Raw genomic sequence first — 26,188 nt, 5'->3', positions numbered from 1 at the left:
TGCATAGGAGCTGGAGAAAGGACATGCTGCTGCTTCCAGGAGCTGCTTGAGGTAAGTGTCGCCTGGAGCCTGCACCCCTGATCCCCTGCCCCAGCCCTGATCCCCCTCCTGCCCTCCAAACCCCTCGATTCCCAGCCCCACCCCAGAGCCCGCAACCCCTGCACCCTAACCTCCCGCCCCAGCCTGGAGCCCTCTCCCGCACCCTGAATTCCTCGTTTCTGGCCCCACCGCAGAGTCCGCACCCCCAGCCAGAGCCCTTACCCCGTCCCGCACCCCAACCCCCAATTTCATGAACATTCATGTCCTGCCATACAATTTCCATGCCCAGATGTGGCCCTCGGGCCAAAAAGTTTGCCCACCCCGGTCTAGTGGCTTGGGGGCGGGGGGACAATGGTGCTGGGATTCAGGGGGACCAATTAAAAACTGAGCCAAGGAAGCACTTTTCCCCACGACACGCGATTGGCCTGTGGAACTCATTGCTACAGGATTTGGCATAAGGCCAAGGACTTGGCACATCCCAGGCTTCCAAAACGCCCCTTTGCCGGGACACGTACGTGAATGGCGACAGGGATTCGGGCAGCTGGTTTGCTGGGACGGCTGCCGCTCAAACTGACCAGCCTGTTTCTTTGTGCTCCCCGCCCCCCAGGGTCGGTCCGTTTGTCTCCACCCGCCGCAGTGGCCGTCTCTTCGTTCTGTGTCTGTCCAGCGCCTGGCGCGGGGCAGCCCTGGCCCGGCCCGGTTAGGAGCAGTGGCAAGGCAAGTATTGGTAATGAACGATAATAAGGAGCGTGGAGGAGGAGGGTCATGAGGATCTGGGAGTGGGTGGAGCAGCGAAGGGTTAATTCAAGGGTTAATTTAAAGGGTGAAAGGTTAAATTAAGCTTTAATTTCAAGGGTCCCTGTTATGGGAGGGGGGAGACTGAGCGGCTGATGAATTATATCAGCTCACCACGAGGGGGTGCTGTCCCTTCCCCAGGCTCCGCCCTCCCAATGGGCTGGGACATGAAGGGTTAATTTAAAGCGGCTCCCTCCCTCCGCCCCCTCCCCATGGGCTGATTTAATGACTAGTTAGGAAGCTCCCGGATGTCACCACCAGGGGGCGCTGTATCCCCCATGGGCTGGGGAGCGAAGGGTTAATTTAAAGGGGTCCCCTAGGGACGAGGTGGGGGGAATAGCTTGGCAGTTCCAGGATGTCACCACCAGGGGGCGCTGTATCCCCCCTGGGCTGGGGAGCGAAGGGTTAATTTAAAGGGGTCCTCCAGGGACAAGGATGGGAGGAAAATTGGGAAGTTCCAGGATGTCACCACCAGGTGGCGCTGCCCCTCCCCCATAGCCCCCCCCATCTCCCCGCCTGCATAATATCCCCCCCCCGCCCCCAGCCCAGCCAAATCTCCGCTCGCTCACTCGCTCTCCATCTCCCTGCCCGCCGGGCGCCCCTGCGCCCACCCCGACCCCCTAGCCCCATGGGCGGCCCGAGGCGGTGAGCCAGGGGACCCAGGCGTCCGGGGAGAGGGTCCCCCTCCCGTGCGCCCAGAGGGGGCGATGGGGGCCCCCCAGGGGTACCAGGCGTCGTGGTGGGTTTACCTGCTCCACCAGGTGCCGCGCACCAATTTCCAGTTCGAGGTGGTGGAGAGCAGCTTCGCCCCCCAGGACAGGGGGTACCAGCAGGTAAGGGGGGCACGGGGGGGCAGCACGAAGGAGGGCGGGGGGAATAGGTGGACAGAAGCAGGGTGAAAGGGAGGGAGAGATGGAGAGAAAGAAAAAGGGAGGGAGAAAGAGAGATGGATGGAGCCGTGTGTGTGTTGGAGGGAAGGGGATGGATAGAAAGAGACAGAAGGGATGGAGGAGAGATGGATGGAGCAGTGTGTGTTGGAGGGAAGGGGATGGATAGAAGGAGACAGGAGGGATGGAGGAGAGATGGATGGAGCAGTGTGTGTGTTGGAGGGAAGGGGATGGATAGAAGGAGACAGGAGGGATGCAGGGATGGAGGAGAGATGGATGGAGCCGTGTGTGTGTTGGAGGAAGGGGATGGATAGAAAGAGACAGGAGGGATGGAGGAATGGAGGAGAGATGGATGGAGCAGAGTGTGTGTTGGAGGGAAGGGGGTGGATAGAAGGAGACAGGAGGGATGGAGGAATGGAGGAGAGATGGATGGAGCAGTGTGTGTGTTGGAGGAAGTGGGATGGATAGTGAGAGACAGGAGGGATGGAGGAGAGATGGATGGAGCAGTGTGTGTGTTGGAGGAAGGGGATGGATAGAAGGAGACAAGAGGGATGGAGGAATGGAGGAGAGATGGATGGAGCAGTGTGTGTGTTGGAGGAAGTGGGATGGATAGTGAGAGACAGGAGGGATGGAGGAGAGATGGATGGAGCAGTGTGTGTGTTGGAGGAAGGGGATGGATAGAAGGAGACGAGGGATGGAGGAGAGATGGATGGAGCAATGTGTGTGTTGGAGGAAGGGGATGGATAGAAGGAGACAAGAGGGATGGAGGAGAGATGGATGGAGCAGTGTGTGTTGGAGGAAGTGGGATGGATAGAAGGAGACCGGAGGGATGGAGGAGAGATAGATGGAGCAGTGTGTGTGTTGGAGGAAGTGGGATGGATAGAGAGAGACAGGAGGGATGGAGGAGAGATTGATGGAGCCGTGTGTGTTGGGGGAAGGGGATGGATAGAAGGAGACAGGAGGGATGGAGGGGAGATGGATGGAGCAGTGTGTGTGTTGAAGGGAAGGGGATGGATAGAAGGAGACAGCAGGGATGGAGGGATGGAGGAGAGATGGATGGAGCAGTGTGAGTGTTGGGGGAAGGGGATGGATAGAAGGAGAAAGGAAGGATGGAGGAGAGATGGATGGAGCAGTGTGTGTGTTGGGGGAAGGGGATGGATAGAAGGAGACAGCAGGGATGGAGGGATGGAGGAGAGATGGATGGAGCAGTGTGTGTTGGAGGGAAGGGGATGGATAGAAGGAGACAGGAGGGATGGAGGAGAGATGGATGGAGTAGTGTGTGTGTTGAAGGGAAGAGGATGGATAGAAAGAGACAGGAGGGATGGAGGAGAGATGGATGGAGCAGTGTGTGTTGGAGGGAAGGGGATGGATAGAAGGAGACAGGAGGGATGGAGGAGAGATGGATGGAGCAGTGTGTGTGTTGAAGGGAAGAGGATGGATAGAAAGAGACAGGAGGGATGGAGGAGAGATGGATGGAGCAGTGTGTGTTGGAGGGAAGGGGATGGATAGAAGGAGACAGGAGGGATGGAGGAGAGATGGATGGAGCAGTGTGTGTGTTGAAGGGAAGAGGATGGATAGAAAGAGACAGGAGGGATGGAGGAGAGATGGATGGAGCAGTGTGTGTTGGAGGGAAGGGGATGGATAGAAGGAGACAGGAGGGATGGAGGGGAGATGGATGGAGCAGTGTGTGTGTTGGGGGAAGGGGATGGATAGAAGGAGACAGGAGGGATGGAGGATGGAGGAGAGATGGATGGAGCAGTGTGTGTTGGAGGGAAGGGGATGGATAGAAGGAGACAGCAGGGATGGAGGATGGAGGAGAGATGGATGGAGCAGTGTGTGTTGGAGGGAAGGGGATGGATAGAAGGAGACAGGAGGGATGGAGGATGGAGGAGAGATGGATGGAGCAGTGTGTGTGTTGGGGGAAGGGGATGGATAGAAGGAGACAGCAGGGATGGAGGGATGGAGGAGAGATGGATGGAGCCGTGTGTGTGTTGGAGGGAAGGGGGTGGATAGAAGGAGACAGGAGGGATGGAGGATGGAGGAGAGATGGATGGAGCAGTGTGAGTGCTGGAGAAGGAGAATGGATAGAAAGAGAGGGCAGGGGATGAAGGAGTTGAGGAGGGAGGGAGACAGAAAGAGGAGAGGTATGGACAGAGGGAGGAAGAAAATGAGGCAGGAGAGGGATGGACAGACCGGAGCAATGTAGGGACCGGAGGAGAGAAAGAGAGAGAAGGAGATTGACCGGCAGCTGGAGGGATCAAGAGAAGAAGTGAACGTGAGCCTGGACCCGACGCCGGGACAGACAGGGGGGCAGAGGAAGTGCAGGGCCGGGAAGGGGGCAGAGTGGGTGCAAGCGGGAGTGGAGGGGACATGTCTGTGTCCTGCGTCTGGCCAGGCAGTGGGGCCAGCGGGGGTGGGGGGGGTAATTGACCGGGGGGGGGTGTCTAATCTCTTGTTATGCTGGGAGCCACCTGTTATGTGTGCTGGGGGGAGGCTGGGGCGGGGTCGTACCCTACCTCAGATGTAACCATCCAGGTCCCCACCAACAGGGGCAGCTCCTCTCCCTACAGTGGGGGGGGGGGGCGCTCTGTCTGTCCATCTATCCCCAGAGCTGCCTGTCTGTCCCCATGCACTCACCTCTATCCATCCAGCCCCATACAGAGCCCTTTATCTATTTATCCCCATCCCCCTATCAACATTCTCATCCCTGCTTCCATCCATCCATCCATCCCATTGCTGTGTCTATCTGGCCATCCGTCCCCACACTCCTCTACCTCCACCCCCATCCCTCCATCCATCTGTCTTTCCATCCCCGTTCAAACTACTCACCCACTCAGACGGTGACGTTAGCTAGATATAGAATTACACTAACATGTTACCCCCGACCCCCCAAGAAACTTCCTGTGTATCTCTGAGCCGCCCCCTAGTTCCCCGGTCCCTGAACCTGCCATCTCCTCTCAAGGGGGCTCCCATCTGGCCTGATTCCCAGACACCTAGATTTGCAGATAACCCTGCATAATCCAGGCCTGAGAGATTCCTGCAGGGAAGAGCCATGAGGATGCCCCAAGGCCTGGAGAACATTTGCACGGGGCGTCCCGTGAAATTAAATGGTGGTGACTTCCCAAGTGATCCAAGGCAAGGCGTCGTTGGCCTGTGGGACTCCTTGCCACCGGGTGGCGTAGGGGCCAGGATCTTGGCAAGTTAGGAAGCCTAGATGGGCACCAACAATATCCAGAGCTGTCATTAACGAGGATCCAAATTCCAGCTGGGCCATTCAACCTCAGGCTTAAACCGAGCTCGCAGCTACGAGATTAGGATGAAAACTGTGTGGACGCAGGGTTCTTAGACCGTGTGGCCATGGAGTTCTCAGGCCTTCCTCTGAATTATCCAGGGGAGGGGTCCGAGCCAATCTGCCTCTAAAACCCGTCTAGGGGCTGGTCCTTGGAGGGTTTTAAGAACAAGTGGAACGAACGTCAGCCGGAGCTGATCTAAGTTGACTTGGAGATGGTGTAATGACCCCTTAAGATCTCTTCCGGCCCCACAGATCTAGCACAACACGCGGGGCAATTGACCCGACGAGCTCGTACGAAATAATCCGACGCACGGTGGACGTCCTAGAAAGACATCCCCACACCTCACCTGAGCACAGGTCACGTTCATCCCTGCTTTGAGCGCCATTATCCGCAGCTGATTCACATTTTGCAGCCCCAAACAGAGACAGTGGGAAATGCCCCTGTGAAGGGGGGGCCGCCCCACGCTGTCTGAGAAGGGACCAGCTACCCGGATAGTCCCACAGCTGAGGGGAATTAAGTGACCTGAGCAACCCCTGACTGGGATGCTGCAGACCTTGGATACTAGTAAGAGGGTGTTCAAGCTGGATCCTGGAGTGAAGGGTGGGCCCGGGCTCCCCTACCGGTCACCGGGTAAGGGGCACAGGCTGGGCTGTGGGATGGTTCATCCTGTTTGACTTGGATACCCCGGGAGGGGGAAAGTGCATCGTGTGCACGGAGGGCTGAGCCATGACGAGGGAGCACTCCGAGAGAGAGGCTGTGGTGTGCACGACTGAGTGACGGAAGGGGGCATCGGACCTGGAAGGAACTAATTCCCAGAGCAGCCAGGAGGGGGCGCCCTAACAGCAAGCAAGCCCCAATGGCAGGAGTTGAGCCCAGATGATCCACCCGCCAAGACTGTGGGGGAAGCTGGGGGATGTTGCCCCCAAATCTGGTGATCAGTCAGACCCCGAGCATGGGAACAAGATGCCACCAGCCAAGCTGCTGGACCAAGCTGAACCAAAATATGGGCCCCTCTGATTGCGGTGTAAACATGTCCTCACACAGGGAGTCATCCCGATATAGCGACGGCACATCCAGCCTGGTTCGGGAATAGCATCTCCATGTAGACAAGCAAAGAGACTCGAGGAGCTCACTTGATTGGGCCCAGTCAAAAGGGGTGAGTTTTCCACGGTCTAGAAATTCAGAAGGACGCAGGACTGGAAGGTCACAGAGTGCAGTCCCCTGCTGTCGTCAGCAACACCGTCATGCCGTCCCATTCGCAGATGTACAGCTCCATCTTCGAACCACTTAGGCTGATCCAGATGGTTAGAAACTTTCTCCTAATTTCCAGCCTCAGTTTATCCATGCCCATTTGTTCCTGAGCCAGGCACTGTTCTTCGGTTTTCTTCTCCCTCCCTGCCGTTTGCCCCCCTGAAAGCGATCAGATCCCCTCCCAGCCTCCTTTTTAAGCGAAACGTGCCAAACTCTTTGAGTTTCTTCTCGTAAAATCGACTGTCCGGTCTCCGGATCATCCCAGCAACTGGTCCAGTTCGGGTTCCTCGTTCTTGCCCGTGAGAGGCCAGAAGTGGACACGGCATCCCAGAAAAGCTAAAGCAAGATCAATCCAGATGAGAAATATCTACGGTGCAGACTTGTACCAGTGAGGATAATGAGCCATCGGAAGAGCTCCCCTAGGGATGAGGTAGAGTCTCCATTCCTTGGAGTCTGATCTACTGGATCTTTTCTTCCACCGTATTAGTGCAAGTGAATTAACTCAACTGAGTCGAAACGCCTTCTCAGTGCTTCTCAAGACCCATCTTCAAAGACTTGTCTACACACAATCATGGTCCCACTATAACTCTTCCTTGGAGGGGCTGCAGGAGTACGGGTTGCTTATACTGCTATAGCTATTCCTCGCCGGGGAAGGGAATAAATTGAACAGGTATCAAGCAGCATAGCCTAATGGGGTGTCCCAGACTGGGGCTAAAGAGACCTTGTTCTGCTGGGGGACTGTGGACAGGTCACTGCCTCAGTTAATGGGGATAAGTCCACGGAGCTCCTTGGTCAGGCGCTTTGAGATCTACCAATGGGCTATTAAACCTCAGACTTCAGGCTTAAGCCAAGATCTTCGCTACAAGATTAGGATGGAAACGACGTGTGTGCAGGTTCTTTCACATCGACGACCAGCAAGTTCTGAGACCTTCCTCTGGTAGGGAAAGACCCAGGTCGTTTTATTCTGATACTGACGCTATACCCCCGATCAATAACAAACGGCATTCCAGTGGGTACAAAATTGCCCGTAGAGTGGCCTCTCTGAAAGTCTGCGTTGGCTGCTTTGAGAGTCGAACCATCCGAGGCATTGCCCCAACTCAATGCCTTTATATCGAATTAAGACTCAAACGGAAGTAACAAAGTGGGGTGAATTCAAAAAATAAAATGAGCTGATCGAAAAGATCAAGAGGTAACTTGATTGCGACGTAGAGGCACCTTCCCGGGGAGGAAGTATCAGCCACTCTTTGACCTGGTGATGGAAGGCAGAAGACCCAAGGGCTGGAAGCCAGACACCATCAAACTGGGAAGAAGACACCAATTTTGAACAGCGAGGGGCGGGGGGGGTAATTTAACTGAGTCGAAACGCCTCATTGGAACAAGCTACCAAGGGAACTGGCGGAGTCTATCTCCTGATGGCTGATTGATCTCCTCTCAGCCCCCCCAACTAGGGGTCTGGCCCCATTGCCTCCGATGGAGCGATGGCCAATTGACACCCCTCTTCCCCTTCCCAGCTGGGGGTCTGGCCCCACGGACTCCGACAGGACAGAGCAAGGGACAATTGACACCAGCTGGGGATCTATCTCTGGGCAGATTAAGACCAAATCTGGCCTCCACCCCCAATCCTGTCCTGGGGATTACGAGATGCAAATATCAAAAATGCGCCTCTTTTTTTTTTTTTAAACAAAATGCAAATTAGCTGGGAATTAATGTGTGTCAGGAGTCGTCTGTGTAACAGGCGGGAGGCAGCTTGTTTATGATCTTTAATCCTGTCTATCCATCCCTCCCTCCCCCCTCCATCCCTCCCTCCCCCACACTCCTCCCTCCCCCCACACCCCTCCATCCCCCCACACTCCTCCATCCCTCCCTCCCCCACACTCCTCCATCCCCCCACACCCCTCCATCCCTCCCTCCATGCCCCTCCCTTTGCTTTTAGTTAATATTTCTTCTCCTCTTCCCCACCCCTGCTGAGTGAATAGCTGCTGGGGAGCCCAGTCACTGCCCTTCCCCTCTCTAGGACCAGCGGGGGGTGTGGGGTCCTTCCCCTCTCTAGGCTGCTGAGCCCAGGGGGCTGATCTGGGGGGAGGGTTTGGAGGATCAGGGGGATCCAGGGGATACCGGCTGGCTGGGCCCAGGGGAATCGGGGGGATACCAGGCTGGTTGGGCCCCGGGGGGTCGGGGATCCCTCCTGCGCAGAGGCGCGCCGGGAACGGGGGCCGGCATATTGGGCCGGCGGGGCCCGTCCCTGGCAGCATGCTCCTGTTTTACAGCCTGCGGCTTCGTTTCTAATGAGCTCCTGGGGGGAGCCCTCCCCGGGGAGCGTTGGCTTTACACCAGTTACAGCAGTGGGGTGGGCTGGGGGGTCACTCGAGGACCCCGAGCAGCCTGGCTCCCTGCGGGGGTGGCGGGGGCTGGGCCGGGGCGGGAGCCACATTCGCTGGTGATTCCCTTGGCAGGCGGAACCAGGAGCCGAGCTCTGGATTCGCTGCTATGTAGGTCACCGGGGGCCCCCCGCGCCGCCGAGCCAGCGCCTCTGCCTCCGAGACAGGCAGGGTGCAGCCGCTCAGCCGCCCGCCCCCCACGTGCCCCCCGTCCCCACGCGCAGCCCCCCATCTCCCCCCATGCACCCCTCCCTCCCCATGCACCCCTCCCTCCATCCCCATGTGCAGCCCCCCATCTCCCCCCACGCGCAGCCCCCCATCCCTCCCCATGCACCCCTCCCTCCGTCCCCACGCGCAGCCCCCCATCTCCCCCCATGCACCCCTCCCTCCGTCCCCACGTGCAGCCCCCCATCTCCCCCCATGCACAGCCCCCTATCCCTCCCCATGCACCCCTCCCTCCATCCCCACATGCAGCCCCCCATCTCCCCCCATGCACCCCTCCCTCCCCAGGCACAGCCCCTCCATCCCCACACACCCCCTGTCCCCACACACAGCCCCCCCATCCCTCCCCATGCACAGCCCCTCCGTCCCCACGCACCCCCTGTCCCCACACACAGCCCCCTATCTCCCCCCATGCACCCCTCCCTCCCCACACACAGCCCCCTCATCCCTCCCTACGCATCCCTCCCTCCCCACGCACAGCCCCTCCGTCCCCACACACAGCCTCCCATCCCTCCCTCCATCTCCACACACACCTCACAGCCGTCCCTGTCCCTCTTTCCCTCCCCACACCCCCCATCCCCATCCCTCTATCCCTGCCCATCCAGCCCCCCCACGTGCCCCTCCGTCCCCATGCACCCCTCCCTCCGTCCCTATGTGCTTCTCCGTCCCCACGCACCCCTCATCCCTCCCTCCCTCCCCATCCCTGTGTCCCCACGCACCCCTTCATCCCCCCCACCCTTCCCTCCATCCCCACACACAGCCCCATGGGCCTCTGCCTGCCCCCCACCCCCGCTGCCGGCTGGGAACGAGCCAGAGCCCCACGGCCTCCCGCCACCGGCCAGGCCGAAGTAAATGGCACTGGGTTGTCTCTGCATCCCCAGACACGCTCCTCTCTCTGTCTGTCCATCCATCACCCCCCGCCCTGATACCCTCTGTGTCTGTCCGTCCCCACACACCCCTCGCTGGACCGATAGGTGTGGGGGATGGACGGACGGACACGGGGTGTGTGGGGAGGGGTGGGGATGGATGGACGGATGGATGGACGGACACGGGGTGTGTGGGGAGGGGTGGGGATGGGGATAGATGGATGGACGGACACGGGGTGTGTGGGGAGGGGTGGGGATGGGGATGGACGGATGGAGGGTGCATGGGGAGGGACAGACAGCCAGACGAGCTGTATTTCTCAGACTGGCAAACCCTGGCCGCTCTCCAGCAGAAGCTGGCTGAGAAATGTCTCTCAGCGCCCCCCCCCCCCCCCCGCAGCGCCCCCGCCCACCCCGCCCCCGCACTCTGCCAGCTGCTGTGGGGTGAGGGCCTGGCCCACACAGCTTCACTGGGGGCGGTTTCACCATCTAAGCCTGGAGCAAACTGAGAGAAGCTGTAATCTGCTGGGGGGGACGGGGGGGGAGATTGGGGCTGGCTGGGGGAATAGCTACAGGGTCGGGCACCCTGGACATGCCCCGATCCGCCCCCTTTGGGCCCTGGGGGGCAGAGATCGCCACAGGGCCGGGCACCTCCACCTGCAAATATAGGCGAGAACCCAGGAGTCCTGGCTCCCAGCTCCCCCTCCTCTAACCACTAGGCCCCACTCCCCTCCCAGAGCCAGGGAAGGAACCTAGGAGTCCTGGCTCCCAGCCCAACCACTCTAACCACTAGACCTCACTCCCCTCCCAGAGCCAGGGAAGGAACCCAGGAGTCCTGGCTCCCAGCCCCCACCCCGCTCCAACCACTAAACCCCACTCCCCTCCCAGAGCCGGGGGGAGAACCCAGGAGTCCTGGCTCCCAGCCCCCTGCTCTAACCACTAGACCCCCCTCCCCTCCCAAGCCGGGTGGAGGGGGGCCTGTCCGTTGGCTGATCTGCGTCTGTCCATCCGTCCCCCAGGCCCTGCTGCTCCTGGCCAGCGTGGCCGGGCTCTGCCTGGCCATCAGCCTCGTCCTGATCTGCGTCTACCTGATCCGGTTCTGTTGCTGCGACCCGGAGGACGAGGACGAGCCGAAGCCGCGCAGGGTTTGCTGCATCACCTGGAGCTGCGTGGCCGCCATCGTCGTCTGTTGGTGAGGACCCGGGGAAGGGGCGGGGGGGGGAGACGGATGGGGCTGGGCGGGGTCAGAGCCCCCCATCCTGTGTGAGGATGTGAGGGGGCTGGGGCAGGTAGGCTGAGGCCTCAACAAACTTGCTTCATGGATGGTTCCAGCATGAGATGGGAGCCGGCGCCCCCTAGAGGGGACAGGCCCCGGGCCCCATTCCCAGCCCCCCTGAGCCAGCCAGTCCCTGCCCTGGGGAGGGTGGGAGCCGGCGCCCCCTAGAGGGGACAGGCCCCGGGCCCCATTCCCCGCCCCCCTGAGCCAGCCAGTCCCTGCCCTGGGGCTGGGTGGGAGCCGGCGCCCCCTAGAGGGGACAGGCCCCGGGCCCCATTCCCTGCCCCCCTGAGCCAGCCAGTCCCTGCCTTGGGGCGGGTGGGAGCCGGCGCCCCCTAGAGGGGACAGGCCCCGGGCCCCATTCCCTGCCCCCCTGAGCCAGCCAGTCCCCGCCCTGGGGCGGGTGGGAGCCGGCGCCCCCTAGAGGGGACAGGCCCCGGGCCCCATTGATTCCCTGCCCCCCTGAGCCAGCCAGTCCCTGCCCCCTCCCCATTCTCTAAGCCTTTGCGAAGGAGGCTGTTGGGGTTGGTATCTGTCCTCCCCCGTCCCTCCCCCACATTTCTCCCCCCTCCTCCTCTCCCGCCCGCCAGCCGCCTCCCTGGGCCCATCAGACGCCCCATTGTCCTGGCTTTGTCTGGCACTGGCTGTCGGTGCCCCCCCGCCCCCCAGCTGCCATAAAGAGCTGCTTGTTTCCCGGCGCTATGGGAAGCCGGGTCCCCTTTCTCCCCCTGGCCCCGGCCCCGGCCTGGGTCCCCCCGGCTCCTTTGTCTCTTTGTTCCGCCATGGCCGGGCCCCCGCGTGGTCCTGTCGCCCCCCCCCTTGCCAACCTCCCCCCCTTCACTGCCACATGGGGGGGGGTGGGAAACAAAACTTCCCAACCCCGGGCACCAAGGCAGAAAGCCAAGTTCATGGGACAAAAACAGCCAATCCCCCTCCCGCACCAGAGCCGCAGAGAGAACCCAGGAGTCCTGGCTCCAAGCCTCCTGCTCTAACCACTAGACCCCACTCCCCTCCCAGAGCCGTGGAGAGAACCCAGGAGTCCTGGCTCCAAGCCTCCTGCTCTAACCACTAGACCCCACTCCCCTCCCAGAGCCGTGGAGAGAACCCAGGAGTCCTGGCTCCAAGCCTCCTGCTCTAACCACTAGACCCCACTCCCTTCTCACTGTGGCGAATTTCACCAGACTCTCTATTCTCTGGGCTGGGTTATTGGGTCGCTCCCCACTCCCACCCCAGCCCCACCCCTGCCCCTCGCTGGGGGTTGCTGGCAGCCCCCTGAGAACTGGGGGGAGAAGGGCCCCATTGAGCCCAGCCTGGGGCCATTCAGGGAGGGGACAATGGGCCCCTCTGTGTGCCAGGGGGCTGGCTGGCGGGGGAGGAGCCCAACTCCCCTGGGCTCAGACCCAGGCCTGCTCCTGAGCAGCCGGGCCATGGACGGGGAGGGACCAAACCCCAGAGCGCCCGGCCCCATTGCTACGGAGGGGAGTCGGGTCTAGTGGTTAGAGGGGGCGGGGCTGGGAGCCAGGACGCCTGGGTTCTCTCCCTGCCCCCCTCCCACCCAGCTTGGCTTTGTGATAGGGAAATAAACTGGCATCCCCCCCACCGATCCCCCCCACATCGCTCCTGCCCTGCAAGGAAGGGGCCTCATTAGCGTGAGAATGGGGCTGCCTCCCCCACGGGGAGGGGGCGGTTGCCATGGCAGCAGGATTTTGGGAGCCAGCCGGCCTCAGTCACAGACAGATGGAAGGGGGGGATGGATGGAGGGGGGAGGGCGGCATGAGGGGGGGCTGGGAGGTACAAGGGGGGGAAGGAGGAGTCTGGGGGGATGGGAGCATGGGGTGGGGGATGGGTGTATGAATGGGAGGGAGATAGAGGGGTCTGGGGGAGGATGGAGACATGAGGGGTGGGATGGGGGATGAAGGTGAATGGGGTTATGGGGAGATGGAGGGAAATGGGGGCATGGGGGGATGGGAAGTATGGGGGGATGGAGGGGTTTGAGGGTGTATGGGGGGTGGGTGGGGTTGGGATGGAGGGGTCTGGGGGGTGGGGGTGGGAGGTATGGGGGGATGAAGGGGTCTGGGGGTGTATGGGGGTGGGTGGGGTTGGGATGGAGGGGGGGATGGAGGGGTCAGGGGGTGTATGGAGGTGGGAGCTATGGGGGGATGGAGGGATCTGGGGTGTATGGAGGGATGGAGGGGTCTGGGGGAGCATGGGAGGGTTGGGACGTATGGGGGGATGGAGGGGTCTGGGGTGTATAGGGGTGGGAGATATGGGGGATCTGAGGGTGTATGGGGGGATGGAGGGGTCTGCGGGTGTCTGGGGGTGAGGTTGGGAGGTATGAGGGGATGGAGGGGTCGGGGGGGTTATGGGGGTGGGGTGGGGTTGGGATGGAGGGGTCTGGGGTGGGGGGGATGGGAGGTATGGGGGGATGGAGGGGTCTGAGGTGTATAGGGGTGGGAGATATGGGGGATCTGAGGGTGTATGGGGGGATGGGGGGGTGGGAGGTATGGGGGGATGGAGGGGTCTGGGGGTGTATGGGGGGTGGGTGGGGTTGGGATGTAGGGGGGATGTAGGGGTCTGGGGTGTATGGAGGGTGGGAGGGATGGAGGGGTCTGGGGGAGCATGGGGGGGTTGGGAAGTTTGGGGGGATGTAGGGGTCGGGGCTGTATAGGGGTGGGAGATATGGGGGATCTGAGGGTGTATGGGGGGAAGGAGGGGTCTGGGGTGGAGGGGATGGGAGGTATGTGGGGATGGAGGGGTCTGGGGGGGGCATGGGGGGGTTGGGACGTGTGGGGGGATGGAGGGGTCTGGGGTGTATAGGGGTGGGAGATATGGGGGATCTGAGGGTGTATGGGGGGATGGAGGGGTCTGGGGTGTGGGGGGGATGGGAGGTATGTGGGGATGGAGGAGTCTGGGGGGGCATGGGGGGATTGGGACGTGTGGGGGGATGGAGGGGTCCAGGACAGTCTGTGGGGGCTGATCAGCGGCTGTTACCCCGGAGCTCTAGGGGTGTCTCCGACTGGGCTGTAATTACCCCCCCCACACCCCATGCTGATTGCTGGGTGGGGGGCGGGTCTGGCTGTCAGGAACCAGCTGCTTCTTGGGGGGGGCGGGAGGCAGTGACAGCTGGATGGGCCTGTGGGTGTGATGGGGGGGCGGGATCCCAGGCTGTCTGGGCCCGCCCCCCCCCATGCTAAGAAGCTCATGGGTCTTTATCCATCATCCCCCCCCCGCCGCTCTCCCCAGCTGCTGCCCCATGGCCACACCCCTGCCCCCAGGCCTGGGGGGGCACCCAGGGGGCTGGAGCTCCAGTGGGATGGGGCTGAAATGGGGGGGGCGTTGGGACTGCTCCCCCCACTGGTACCGACCCCCCGTGTGCCCCCCCCCCAGTGCAGGAATTGGCATCGGCTTCTATGGGAACAGCGAGACCAACGACGGGGTCGGGCAGGCCACGGCCGCGCTGCTGGACGCCAACCTCACGCTGCAGGGTGCCGACGCGCTGGTGAGCCCCCCGTGCCCCTCTGTGCCCCCCACTGCCCCCTACCTTCTGCTGCCCCCCCAGCCCCTAACGCCAGCCTCACGCTGCAGGGCACTGACACCCTGGTGAGCCTCCCTGTGCCCCCCTGTGCCCCCCATTCCCTCCTGCACCCCCCACTGCCCCTGTGCCCCCTGTACTCCCATGTCCCCGTCTCCCCCGTGCCCCCTACTGCCCTCTGACCTCCCACTGTGCCCCCAGCACCAACCACACGCTGCACGGCGCGGACACGCTGGTGAGGCCCCCGAGCCCCCTGCCCCCCAACTCCCCACAGCCCCCCAAACCTCCCAGAGCCCCACTGCACCCCCTGCGAGCGCCCAGGACGCGACTCCCCCACCCTGTGCCCCCTCCGCGTGTCCTGTCCCCCAGCCCACGCGGGGACACTGTGTACACGTGTGGGGGAAGTGTGTGAGGGGGCTTGTGGCAACACGCAGGCATGTGGGAAGGGTGACAGCGCACACACGTGGAGAAGGCGTGATGATGAAACATGCATGTGGGGGAGCTGTGATGGTGGCACACAGGTGGGGGGGAGGTGTGACCATAACACACATGTGTGGGGAAGGCATGACGGTGGCACACACATGTGTGGGAGGCGTGACAGTGACACGCATGGAGGAGGTGAGACGTGGCAGAGGCATGTGGAGAAGGCATGATGGTGGCTCACACATGTGTGGGGAGGTTTGACCATGACACATGCGTGTGGGGAAGGCATGACACTAGCACACACATGTGGGGGAGGAGTGACAGTGATAAACACGTGGAGGGGAGGCGTGACAGTGGCACACACATGGGGGAGGCATGACGGTGACACACACGTGCGGAGGAGGCGTGACGGTGACACACGCGTGTGCCATGCATCCGACCCGGGCCCCTCCCCCCAGGTGCGGCAGACGCTGGGGCTGCTGTCGGGGGCTGTGGGGGGGGACCTGACGCAGCTGGAGGAGGCGCTGGCCCCCCGCATCGAATTCGTGGCCGTCGTGCGCAACACGCGGCGCCAGGCCGAGGCCGTGGCCCAGATCCTGGCGGGTCTCCCCTTCTGGGGGGCCCTGGGGACGAGTCCCAGCCAGCTGGCCCTCGGCCTGGCCTTCCTGGAGGACTACAGGTGAGACCTGGGGGGAGACAGGGGGGGAACAGGGGGGGCGGGGTGGGGGGGCCGAGAGCTGCCCCTCCCCCACAGGTGATGGGTAGGGGGCAGGGGATGGAGGGGGCAAGGGGGGCTGGGCTCACCTCTCCCCCACAAGTGGCTGGAGGAGGGGTGGAGGGGGGCTGGGCTCACCCCTGGGTTACCCCTCCCCCGCAGGTGGCTGGTGGGGGGGTCGGGGTCAGGGGGGCTGGGCTCACCCCGGGCTCACCCCTCCCCTGCAGGTGGCTGGTGGGGGGGGGCTGGAGGGGGCGGGGGGGCTGGGCACACCCGGGCACACCCCACCCCCGCAGGTGGCTGGTGGGGGGGGCTGGAGGGGGCGGGGGGGCTGGGCTCACCCCGGGCTCACCCCTCCCCCGCAGGTGGCTGGTGGGGGGGGGCGGGAGGGGGCGGGGGGCTGGGCTCACCCCGGGCTCACCCCTCCCCCGCAGGTGGCTGGGGGGGGGGTCGGGGTCAGGGGGGCTGGGCTCACCCCGGGCTCACCCCTCCCCCGCAGGTGGCTGGGGGGGGGTCGGGGTCAGGGGGGCTGGGCTCACCCCGGGCTCACCCCTCCCCCGCAGGTGGCTGGGGGGGGGTCGGGGTCAGGGGGGCTGGGCTCACCCCAGGCTCACCCCTCCCCCGCAGGTGGCTGGCGTATCTCCTGCTGCTGCTGCTGGACCTGGTCATTTGCCTCTTCACCCTGCTGGGGCTCGGCAAGCAGAGCAAGTGGCTGGTGGTCGCGTGAGTCGGGGGGGACCTGGCGGGGGGGGGGCATCTGCACTCACTGGGACCTGATCCCCCCCACAGCCCCCTCCTCCCTCCCCCTCCCCCCACAGCCCCCCATCTTCCCTTCACCACCCCCACAGTTCCCTCCCTCCTCCCCGCAACCTCCCCAAGCCCCCACAACCCCCCATTGTCCCACCTCCCCCAGTCCTGCTTCACATGGGGGGGGCTGCGGTGAGAGGGGAATGCGGTGCAGTGGTAAGAGCGGGGGGGGGCTGGGAGCCAGGACGCCTGGGTTCTCTCCCCGGCTCTGGAAAGGGAGTGGGGTCTAGTGGTTAGAGCAGGGAGGGGCTGGGAGCCAGGACGCCTGGGTTCTCTCCCCGGCTCTGGGAGGGGGCGGGGTTGAGAGGCTGTTTCTCTCTGCCCCACAGGTTGGGGGAGGGGGTGAGCTGGGCCTTTCCCAGATGCTGACTCTAGTGTCTCCCCCCCCACCCCAGAATGACTGTGATGAGTTTCTTCGTTCTCATCCTGAGCTGGGGCTCCCTGGGGCTGGAGATGGCAGCAGCTGTGGTGAGTGAAGGGCTGAGGGGGCGGTTGTGGGTCTCAGCCCCGTTCTCGCCAGGAGATCACTGCCTCCTGGGGCTGCGGGTCGGGAGTGAGGGGCACCGGCAGGGCTCGGGGGGGGTGGGGGAGCCCAGGGCTGGGCTAGCAGGTGGCTGCGGGTCGGGAGTGAGGGGCACCCGCAGAGCTTCATGCAAAAGGTCTCTTGTAAGGTATCATTACCAAGCTTATGATCTGCTGAGTGCGGCCGTCCCGTTTGTAGGAATGTGTCACTCTTGTATCTGGGACTAGAAAGATGAACCATCGCTCTGAGGGCCTATTGTAGTTATGCAAAGTGGGGGCCATTAAAGGTGGTTTGGAATCTTGATGGCTCCCAGCAACCAGGACAATTGACTGTGGAGGGCTCTGGTTGCAGGTGCCTTCCTGTGAGTCAGGCTGGGAGGAATGAGGGCTTGGGGGGTCTCACAGGGCCGGCTTTAGGCCGATTCATCCCATTCCCCGGAATCAGGCCCTAAGAGGGCCCCACGCTGGCGCCTTTTTAGTTTTTACTCACCCGGCGGCGCTCCAGGTCTTCGGCGGCGGGTCCTTCAGTGCCGCCGAAGACCCGGAGCGAGTGACGGACCCGCTGCCGAAGTGCCGCCGAAGACCCGGAGCGCCGCCGGGTGAGTACGAATCGGGCCCCGCACTTGCTAAAGCCGGCCCCGCATGTGATCCTGTCACCTGAACTGGAATCCATCTCGAACCTGGTGCTTTTCCATTGAGAAGGAGGGGGTGGGAACCCAGAGAGGGACAAAGGATTCCCGCTTTGGGCCAAAGATCTATAAGGGGGTGGAACAGAACAAGCTGCAGCCATCATGAGCAATCCCCTCGCTTCCACCTGAGCTGGAACAAGGGCTGTACCCGGGGAAAGGATCGGGCCCAGACTAGGAAGGAGTCTAGTCTGTGAAAGAAGCGTATTGGCACATCTCTGAGGGTGAGATTTGATCTGTATTCGGTTTTCTTACTGTATTAGACTCAGACTTGCAGGGATTATTTTATTTTACTTAGTAATTCACTTTGCTCTGTCTGTTACTACTTGGAACCACTTAAATCCTCCTTTCTGTATTTAATAAAATCACTTTGTACTTATTAATTAACCCAGAGCATGTTTTAATACCTAGGGGAGCAAACAGCTGTGCAAATCTCTCTATCAGTGTTATAGAGGGCGGACAATTTACGAATTTACCCTGCATACGCTTTATACAGGGTAAAACGGATTTATTTAGGGTTTGGATCCCATTGGGAGTTGGGCATCTGCGTGTTAAAGACAGGAACACGTCTGTGAGCTGCTTTCAGGTAAACCTGCAGCTCTGGGGGTGAGTTCAGGTGAGACCCTGGGTCTGTGTTGGAACAGACGGGCGTGGCTGGCTCAGCAAGGCAGGGCGCTGGGGTCCTGAGCTAGCAGGGAAAGCAGGGACAGAAGTAATCTTGGCACATCAGTTGGCAGCTCCCAAGGGGGTTTCTGTGATCCAACCAATTCCCCCCCTCCCCGCATCATTAACAATAACTCCCCCCCCCAGGGACTCAGTGATTTCTGCTCTGACCCAGACGGCTTCGTCCTGAACCTGACCCAGGCCAAGACAGAACTGAGCCCAGGTAGGCACCAGGGGCAGGAGGCCGGGCTAGATGGGCCCATGGGTCTGATGGGGGCAGGGGAGGGGAGACCAGACTAGAGGGGCCCATTATTAACCCCTTCCTTCTCTCACCCCCCACCCCCACCCCCCGGCAGAAATCCTCCAGTACTATCTCACCTGCAGCCAGGACGTCCCGAACCCCTTCCAACAGGTGAGACCCCAACGCCTCACCCGTGAACCGAGCTCTCTGGGGCTCGGCCCTGGGCCTGGCAGGGAGGGGCACGCCAGCACCACCAGCAGGGAGGCCTGGGCCATGGATTCTGGGGGCTGAGTGTGGGGGGGGGACCCCAGGCTGGGCTATGGGTTGGGGAGTGAGGGGCATCAGCAGGGCTGGGGGGAGCCCAGGGCTGGGCTAGCAGGGGGTTGGGGGTCGGGAGTGAGGGGCACCGGCAGGGCTGCCGGGAGCCCAGGGCTGGGCTAGCAGGGGGCTGCGGGTCGGGAGTGAGGGGCACCGGCAGGGCTGGCAGGAGCCCAGGGCTGGGCTAGCAGGGGGTTGGGGGTCGGGAGTGAGGGGCACCGGCAGGGCTGGCGGGAGCCCAGGGCTGGGCTAGCAGGGGGCTGTGGGTCGGGAGTGAGGGGCACCGGCAGGGCTGGCGGGAGCCCAGGGCTGGGCTAGCAGGGGGTTGGGGGTCAGGAGTGAGGGGGCACCAGGAGGGCTGGGGGGGAGTTAAGGGGGGGCTCTTACACCGCTACCTGAACTCACCACTAGAGGGCGCCAGACACCGCCGTGCAGCTGGTTTGTTGCTGACCAGAAGCTCCTGGGGCGGGAGCCGGGAGGGGGGGGTGCACCCCTCCCCCGTCTGCGCCCCACAATCCTGCTCTCACCCCCCCAGAGGCTGACCATGTCGCAGCGGGCGCTGTCCAGCATCCACTCCCAGCTGCACGGCCTGGAGAGAGAAGCTATCCCACAATTCCCTGCGGCAGAGGTCAGTGCAGGCTAGGGATTAAAGCCAGGGGGTGGGGGGCTGGCTGGGAGCCCGGACGCCTGGGTTCCATCCCCCCACCTCTCTCTCTCTCCCCCAGAGGAACCTGGTCTCTGTGCAGGGCACCCTGAACTCCACGGAGAGCAACTTCCACCAGCTGGTCGCGCTGCTCAACTGCCGGGGACTTCACAAGGTATCGGCTCCTACCCCCCCCCGGGGGTGTCCCGCGGCTGGGCCCCCCTCTGGCAGGATTCCCCCCGGCTATGGTAGCCCCCCTGGACTGTGGTAGCTTCCCCAGGCTCTGCCCCCCCCCCCCGAGCTGTGGTAGCTCCCAGGCTCCGTCCCCCCCCCGAGCTGTGGTAGCTCCCAAGCTCCGCCCCCCCTGAGCTGTGGTAGCTTCCTCAGGCTCCGCCCCACTGGGCTGTGGTAGTTTCCCCCAACCTGTTCCCCCCCAGGCTGTGGTAGCTTCCTCAGGCTCCACCTCCGCGCCCACCCCCGCTCCGGGCTGTGGTAGCTTCCCCAGGCTCCGCCCCCCTGAGCTGTGCTAGCTTACTCAGGCTCCGCCCCACTGGGCTGTGGTAGTTTCCCCCAACCTGTTCCCCCCCAGGCTGTGGTAGCTTCCTCAGGCTCCACCTCCGCGCCCACCCCCGCTCCGGGCTGTGGTAGCTTCCTCAGGCTCCACCTCCGCGCCCACCCCCGCTCCGGGCTGTGGTAGCTTCCCCAGGCTCCACCCCCCTGAGCTGTGGTAGCTTCCTCAGGCTCCGCCCCCCTGAGCTGTGGTAGCTTCCCCCAAGCTCCACCTCCGCACCCACCCCCGCTCCGGGCTGTGGTAGCTTCCCCAGGCTCCGGCCCCCTGAGCTGTGGTAGCTTCCCCCAAGCTCCACCTCCGCACCCACCCCCGCTCCAGGCTGTGGTAGCTTCCCCAGGCTCCGCCCCCCTGAGCTGTTGCAGCTCCTCCCAGGCTCCGCCCCACTGCGCTGTGGTAGCTTCCCCCAAGCTGTTCGCCCCCAGGCTCCACCTCCATGCCCACCCCCCCGCCGGGCTGTGGTAGCTTCCCCAGGCTCCGCCCCTGTGCCCACCCCCCACCCCCCGCCGGGCTGTGGTAGCTCCCCTCAGGCTCCACCCCACTGGGCTGTGGTAGCTTCCCCCAAGCTGTTCCCCCCCGGGCTATGGTAGCTCCCCCCAGGCTACGTTCCCCCAGGCTGTGGTCGCTTCCCCAGGCTCCGCCCCCACACACACACCCCCATGCCCGGCTGTGGTAGCTCCCCTCAGGCTCCGCCCCCTGGGCTATGGTAGCTCCCCCCAGGCTACGTTCCCCCAGGCTGTGGTCGCTTCCCCAGGCTCCGCCCCCACACACACACCCCCATGCCCGGCTGTAGTAGCTCCCCTCAGGCTCCGCCCCCTGGGCTATGGTAGCTCCCCCCAGGCTACGTTCCCCCAGGCTGTGGTAGCTTCCCCAGGCTCCGCCCTCTTGGGCTGCGGTAGCTCCCAGGCTCCGCCCCCTGAGCTGTGGTAGCTTCCCCAGGCTCCGCCCTCCTGGGCTGCGGTAGCTCCCAGGCTCTGCCCCCTGAGCTGTGGTAGCTTCCCCAGGCTCTGCCCCCACGCGCCCCCCCCCACCTCGGGCTGTGGTAGCTTCCCCAGGCTCCGCCCTCCTGGGCTGCGGTAGCTCCCAGGCTCCGCCCCCTGCGGGCCGGTGACGCTGTCTCTCGCCCAGGACTACGTGGACGCGCTCAAGGGGCTCTGTTATGACGGCATGGAGGGGCTGCTCTTCCTGCTGCTCTTCTCCCTCCTCTCGGCCCTCGCCTTCACCACGGCCGTCTGCAGCCTGCCCCGCGCCTGGGAGAGGTTCCACAGCAGGTGGGCGGGGCAAGGTGCAGGGGGCGGGGCCTCTGAGGGGGTGGAGCCGAGCGGGCAGCAGGGGGTGGGACATCTGGGGTGAGGGGGCAGGGTTGTTTGTGGTGGGTGGGGCCACTCGCATTGCGGGGCGGGGCGTCTGAGGTGCCGGATGGGGATGGTTGGGGCAGGTGGGTGGAGCTTCTCAGACTGGAGGGAGTGGGCGGGGCATCTGGGGTGGGCGGGGCTGCTTGCAGTGGGGGCGGGGCCTGTTGTGGCATGGCAGCAGGTTGCTGGGGGGAAGGGGGGGTTCCGGCAGGGGCGGGGCATCTGGACAGGGGGCGGGGACAGTCGTGGTGGGCGGGGCGTCGGGGGGGGCAGGCATGGGAACATGTCGTGGGGGGGGGCATCGCCGAGCCGCCCCCCCCCACCAACACCCCCCTCTCTCCGGCTGGCAGGAACATGGAGTACGAGGACGCGGAGGACGACGATCCCTTCATCCCTCAGGCACGTAGCCCCCCGCCCCGCTCCAGCCTGCGCCTCTCGGCCCCACCCATTTCCAACGCCCCCGTCTCACAGTACATGTGAGTAGCCCCCCCCCTTCCCCCCCTCCAATGGACTGCAGCCAGGGGCCGGGGGGTGCTGGGCGTCCATCCCTCGCTCCCCACCCTGTGTCTGTCTGTCCCACCCCACCAGCCAGCTGGCCCCGCTGTGGTTCTCCGTCCCCACTGCATCCGTCTCTCCGTTTGTCCGTCCAACCACCCGTCCATCCCCACTTCACCCCCATCCATCCATCCCCCCCCAGGTACCCCTCCCTCCGTTCCCTCTCTCCCTCATTCCCGAATCTATCGCTCTTCTTCCCCAGCCGTCCCGCCGTCCCCTTCCCCACCGGCCCCTGCAACAGCTCTGGCTCAGCCGCGCCGGCACTCGCCAGACCCCGGCCTGCCTGGGACTGAGGGGTCAGGTGCCCCGGTGCTGAGCTGGGCCTGGCGCTGATGGGTGCCTCCTCCATGTTGCCCCCTGTCCTGCCTTGATGGATGGGGCGGGGGGCAGTCCAGGAAACGCCTCCCCTAACCATCAGTGGGCCCCGACCTCCCATATGCACCCCTCCAGCCAATCTCTGTCCCTCTCCACTATTAAAGCGATCCCCCGAGCCACCACTGGGGGGCATATGGCAACCCCACACACACACACTCTCCCATTGTTTCTGGGTTTACTCTGCCCAGAACTCAAGGGTTAATTATAACAATACCAGCTAGTCGGGGATGGGCCTGTAGGACTGTTCAGAGCAGATCAGACCCATGGGCCCCTCTAGCCCGGTATCCCGGCTGCTGCCCTGCGACAGAGCCATGGGCCCCTCTAGCCCGGTATCCCGGCTGCTGCCCTGTCAGAGCCATGGGCCCCTCTAGCCCGGTATCCCGGCTGCTGCCCTGTCAGAGCCATAAGCCCCTCTAGCCCGGTATCCCGGCTGCTGCCCTGCGACAGAGCCATGGGCCCCTCTAGCCCGGTATCCCGGCTGCTGCCCTGTCAGAGCCATAAGCCCCTCTAGCCCGGTATCCCGGCTGCTGCCCTGCGACAGAGCCATGGGCCCCTCTAGCCCGGTATCCCGGCTGCTGCCCTGTCAGAGCCATGGGCCCCTCTAGCCTGGTATCCCGGCTGCTGCCCTGGTTCAGAGCCATGGGCCCCTCTAGCCCAGTATCCCGGCTGCTGCCCTGGTTCAGAGCCATGGGCCCCTCTAGCCCGGTATCCCGGCTGCTGCCCTGTCAGAGCCATAAGCCCCTCTAGCCCGGTATCCCGGCTGCTGCCCTGGTTCAGAGCCATGGGCCCCTCTAGCCCGGTATCCCGGCTGCTGCCCTGGTTCAGAGCCACGGGCCCCTCTAGCCCGGTATCCCGGCTGCTGCCCTGGTTCAGAGCCATGAGCCCCTCTAGCCCGGTATCCCGGCTGCTGCCCTGGTTCAGAGCCGTGGGCCCCTCTAGCCCGGTATCCCGGCTGCTGCCCTGGTTCAGAGCCATGAGCCCCTCTAGCCCGGTATCCCGGCTGCTGCCCTGGTTCAGAGCCACGGGCCCCTCTAGCCCGGTATCCCAGCTGCTGCCCTGGTTCAGAGCCATGGGCCCCGGTATCCCAGCTGGCCTGGGAATCTTAAATAGATTCCCGCCCCCCTTCACCTCCAATTAAACCAAGACATCCAGCTGTTTCCCTCTGCCCCCCGCCCCCATCACCAGTGGGCAGCCCTGGGTTCGACGACCGAGCAGAGACTCGGGATGGGGGTGGGGGAGATGGGGGTACAGTGATGTCACATACACTCCAGTTCGGGGGCTTGGCTCTTGGAGGTGGGGGGCAGGATCCCCCTCCCCCCCCGGCTAGCGCCCGTCTCGCTCTCCTCGGCAGGAATCAAAGCGGTTCGTTCAGTGGCAGTCCTCGATATGATAGCGTGCCCCTCCTCGACCGGCACTCCCCGCCCCCCTCGGTAAGTCTCCCCCCCCCCGCCTGTGCCCCCACTCCTGGGGCGGGGAGGGGGGGGATCACAACCTGGCCCCGTGGGACCGCTGTGCCCCCTTAACTCACTGGCCTGGGCTGTCTCAGTACCACCCCGGTGACGAGCCGCGAATCCCCTGCCGGTGCAGCGATCACTCAGCCAGCAGCATGTGCAGCCCCCGCTCCCACCCCAGCAACACGGCATGACAGCTCCCTGAACCTCTCAGAGAGGGACCCCAGCCAGTCGCCCCAGCCTGGCACCCCAGAAATACACCGTCTTCCACTGCTCGGCACTCCCTCGGCCGGTGCAAGCTGATTCATTAGTTTGCCGTTCCGGCAAAAGGGGAGTGGATCCACGCTGGTTTGGGTAAAACATCAACCAGGTTTATCAACTCCAGCAAGACGGAGGGTCAGTGACTCTCGGCAGCAGAGTCGGTTACCTAAGAAATAAAACTAGAAACGGCGTCTCAATGTAACCGTCTGAGCAAGATTTGAATCGAACAACCTCTCCCCCTAACAGGCAGCTCGCAGCTCCTCCCGACGCAGGCCGGGTTCCCTTCCAGCCTGGGACCAGTCTCCCTAGCTCAAAGCTTTTTTGTCTTCCGGACCATTTTCCGGGTGTGGAGACGTGGGAGGAGAGAGGCCAAGTGAGGACGTCACAGTCCCTTTTTCATACTTGCTTCCAGCTGCTAGAAAGATCCGCGCGGGTCAGGCAGCCCCCGTTGGTCGGGCAGTTCAGAAAAGAACTAGATAAGTTGCTGGAGGATCGGTCCCATCAATGGCTATTAGAAGGCAGGGCCGGCGCTTCCTGCCTAGGGCGCCAGGATTCGTTGCGCCGCCGAAGAAGGTTCTTCTGCCGACGTGCCGTGGAATTGAGCAGCTCAGTGACTGCCGCTGTCGCCTGCGGCATTTCGGCAGAGGGTCCTTCTTCGGCGGCGCGACGGGAGCGGAACCGGAAGCTCCCGCACGCCCCGTGGGGAGCGCACAAAATGCCACCCCCCAAATTCTGCCTAGGGCGCCAGAAACCCTGGGGCCGCTTCTGTTAGCAGGATGGGCAGGGATGGGGTCCCCGGCCTCCCCACCTCACAACACATTATCAGTCGCACACAGAGAGCAAAACTTTGTAACTTGCCACACAATGGTAACACACGCAGCCCAACAGGACAGGCCTTCAGAGGATGATCCCAAACTTCCTAATCCCATCCCGGGGGTGAACGCTGGGGTCCCAGGAGGCTGCTTTGAGGTACAGAGCGTCACGTTGTCCCCTCCAGTCTGTCCCCCCCATCTCTCATCTCTCCCATCTCTCCCCCCCCACCCCCCAGTACTCACCCAGCATGCAGGCATCTTACGTCGGCGCCAGCCAAGAGGAACCGGGCCCCCGATACCGAATGGACTTCCTGACCTAGAATCCGACTCACGGCCCCCACCCCTGACTAACTCATGGACCGGGTGCCCCCCACGGCCGAGTGCTGCTGGGCCCGACAGAACCAAACGGGGGGAAGGAGAGAGACCGGGGCTGCCCCCCCCCGGCCACCCCCTGCTGACCCATCCCTCCCTCTATCTGGGTTTGATGCCAGGGGTCTGTGCCCCTGAGAAGGGGGGGTGGGATGAAGGAGGAGGGTTTCCCCATAAGAATCCCAGGGGGGGAGAAAACGAGGAAAGCAGAAGGATGAATGAAGGAGTGGAAGAATGAGCGTGAGAGAGCAGAAAGGATGAATGGAGGAAGGAAGGAGCATGAGAGTGAAAGGGAAGGAAAGAAGAAGTGAGAGAGTAGAGTGAATGGATGGGGGGAAGAATGGAGAAATTAAAAAGAATGAATGAATAAATGAACGAACGAACGAATGAATGAGCAAAAGGAGTTGAAAGAATAAAATAAGGAGAAGGAATGTGTGGGGGAAAAAGAATGAAGAGAGAAAGAAGGAAGGAAAAAAGTGTGAAAATGCAGAGCGAAAGCAGGCAGGAAAAAAGATGGAAAAGGAGCGAACGGAGGAACAGGCGAGGGGGTGGGACGAGGAGGAGTGAAAAAGCGCAGCCGAAAAGGAGCCCATCGGGAAAGGAGGGAACGCGGGAGCGGGCGAGTGGGCCAGAAGAGAGAGCAGTGGCCAGCCAGACAAGTGAGCCCAGCAGCAACACGGGGCCCGGCCAGCCCAGGGGCGCCAGCCCCAATTAACGTCTAACCCCCCCCCCCCCCCCCACTGTAGGGGGCCGGCCCCCGGGCTGTAGAGCAGAGACCTGTAGGCAGAGGAGAGAGGCGACTGGCGCGAGCTGGGGGGGACCCCGCCTGCCGTCCCAATTAGAGCCTCGGCCACTAACGAGCCTTCGATCCAGAGGAACGAGAAATAA

At 63.1% G+C, this 26,188-nt stretch overlaps 1 protein-coding gene across 2 annotated transcripts; it reads left to right on the top strand.

Moving 5' to 3' along the window:
• The first annotated feature begins 1,388 nt into the window (after positions 1–1,388).
• TTYH1 (tweety family member 1) lies at positions 1,389–26,188 on the top strand. Of its 2 annotated transcripts, none has more exons than XM_044988585.1 (14): positions 1,389–1,667; positions 10,748–10,920; positions 14,392–14,503; positions 15,418–15,638; positions 16,302–16,397; positions 16,877–16,949; positions 18,500–18,575; positions 18,709–18,764; positions 19,447–19,539; positions 19,637–19,729; positions 21,251–21,393; positions 21,828–21,876; positions 23,759–23,837; positions 25,168–26,188. In XM_044988585.1, the coding sequence occupies exons 1-13, from the start codon at positions 1,542–1,544 to the stop codon at positions 23,795–23,797; spliced, it is 1,350 nt and encodes a 449-aa protein (XP_044844520.1). In that variant the 5' UTR covers positions 1,389–1,541; the 3' UTR covers positions 23,798–23,837; positions 25,168–26,188. The 2 variants fall into 2 exon arrangements, with proteins under 2 accessions (XP_044844520.1, XP_044844518.1); XM_044988583.1 differs by having other exon boundaries at positions 21,828–21,953.

This window comes from Mauremys mutica, chromosome 15 (assembly GCF_020497125.1).
Source record: "Mauremys mutica isolate MM-2020 ecotype Southern chromosome 15, ASM2049712v1, whole genome shotgun sequence".
In the NCBI taxonomy this organism is placed as follows: domain Eukaryota; kingdom Metazoa; phylum Chordata; order Testudines; family Geoemydidae; genus Mauremys; species Mauremys mutica.
This window is presented reverse-complemented; position numbering and strand designations above follow the sequence as displayed.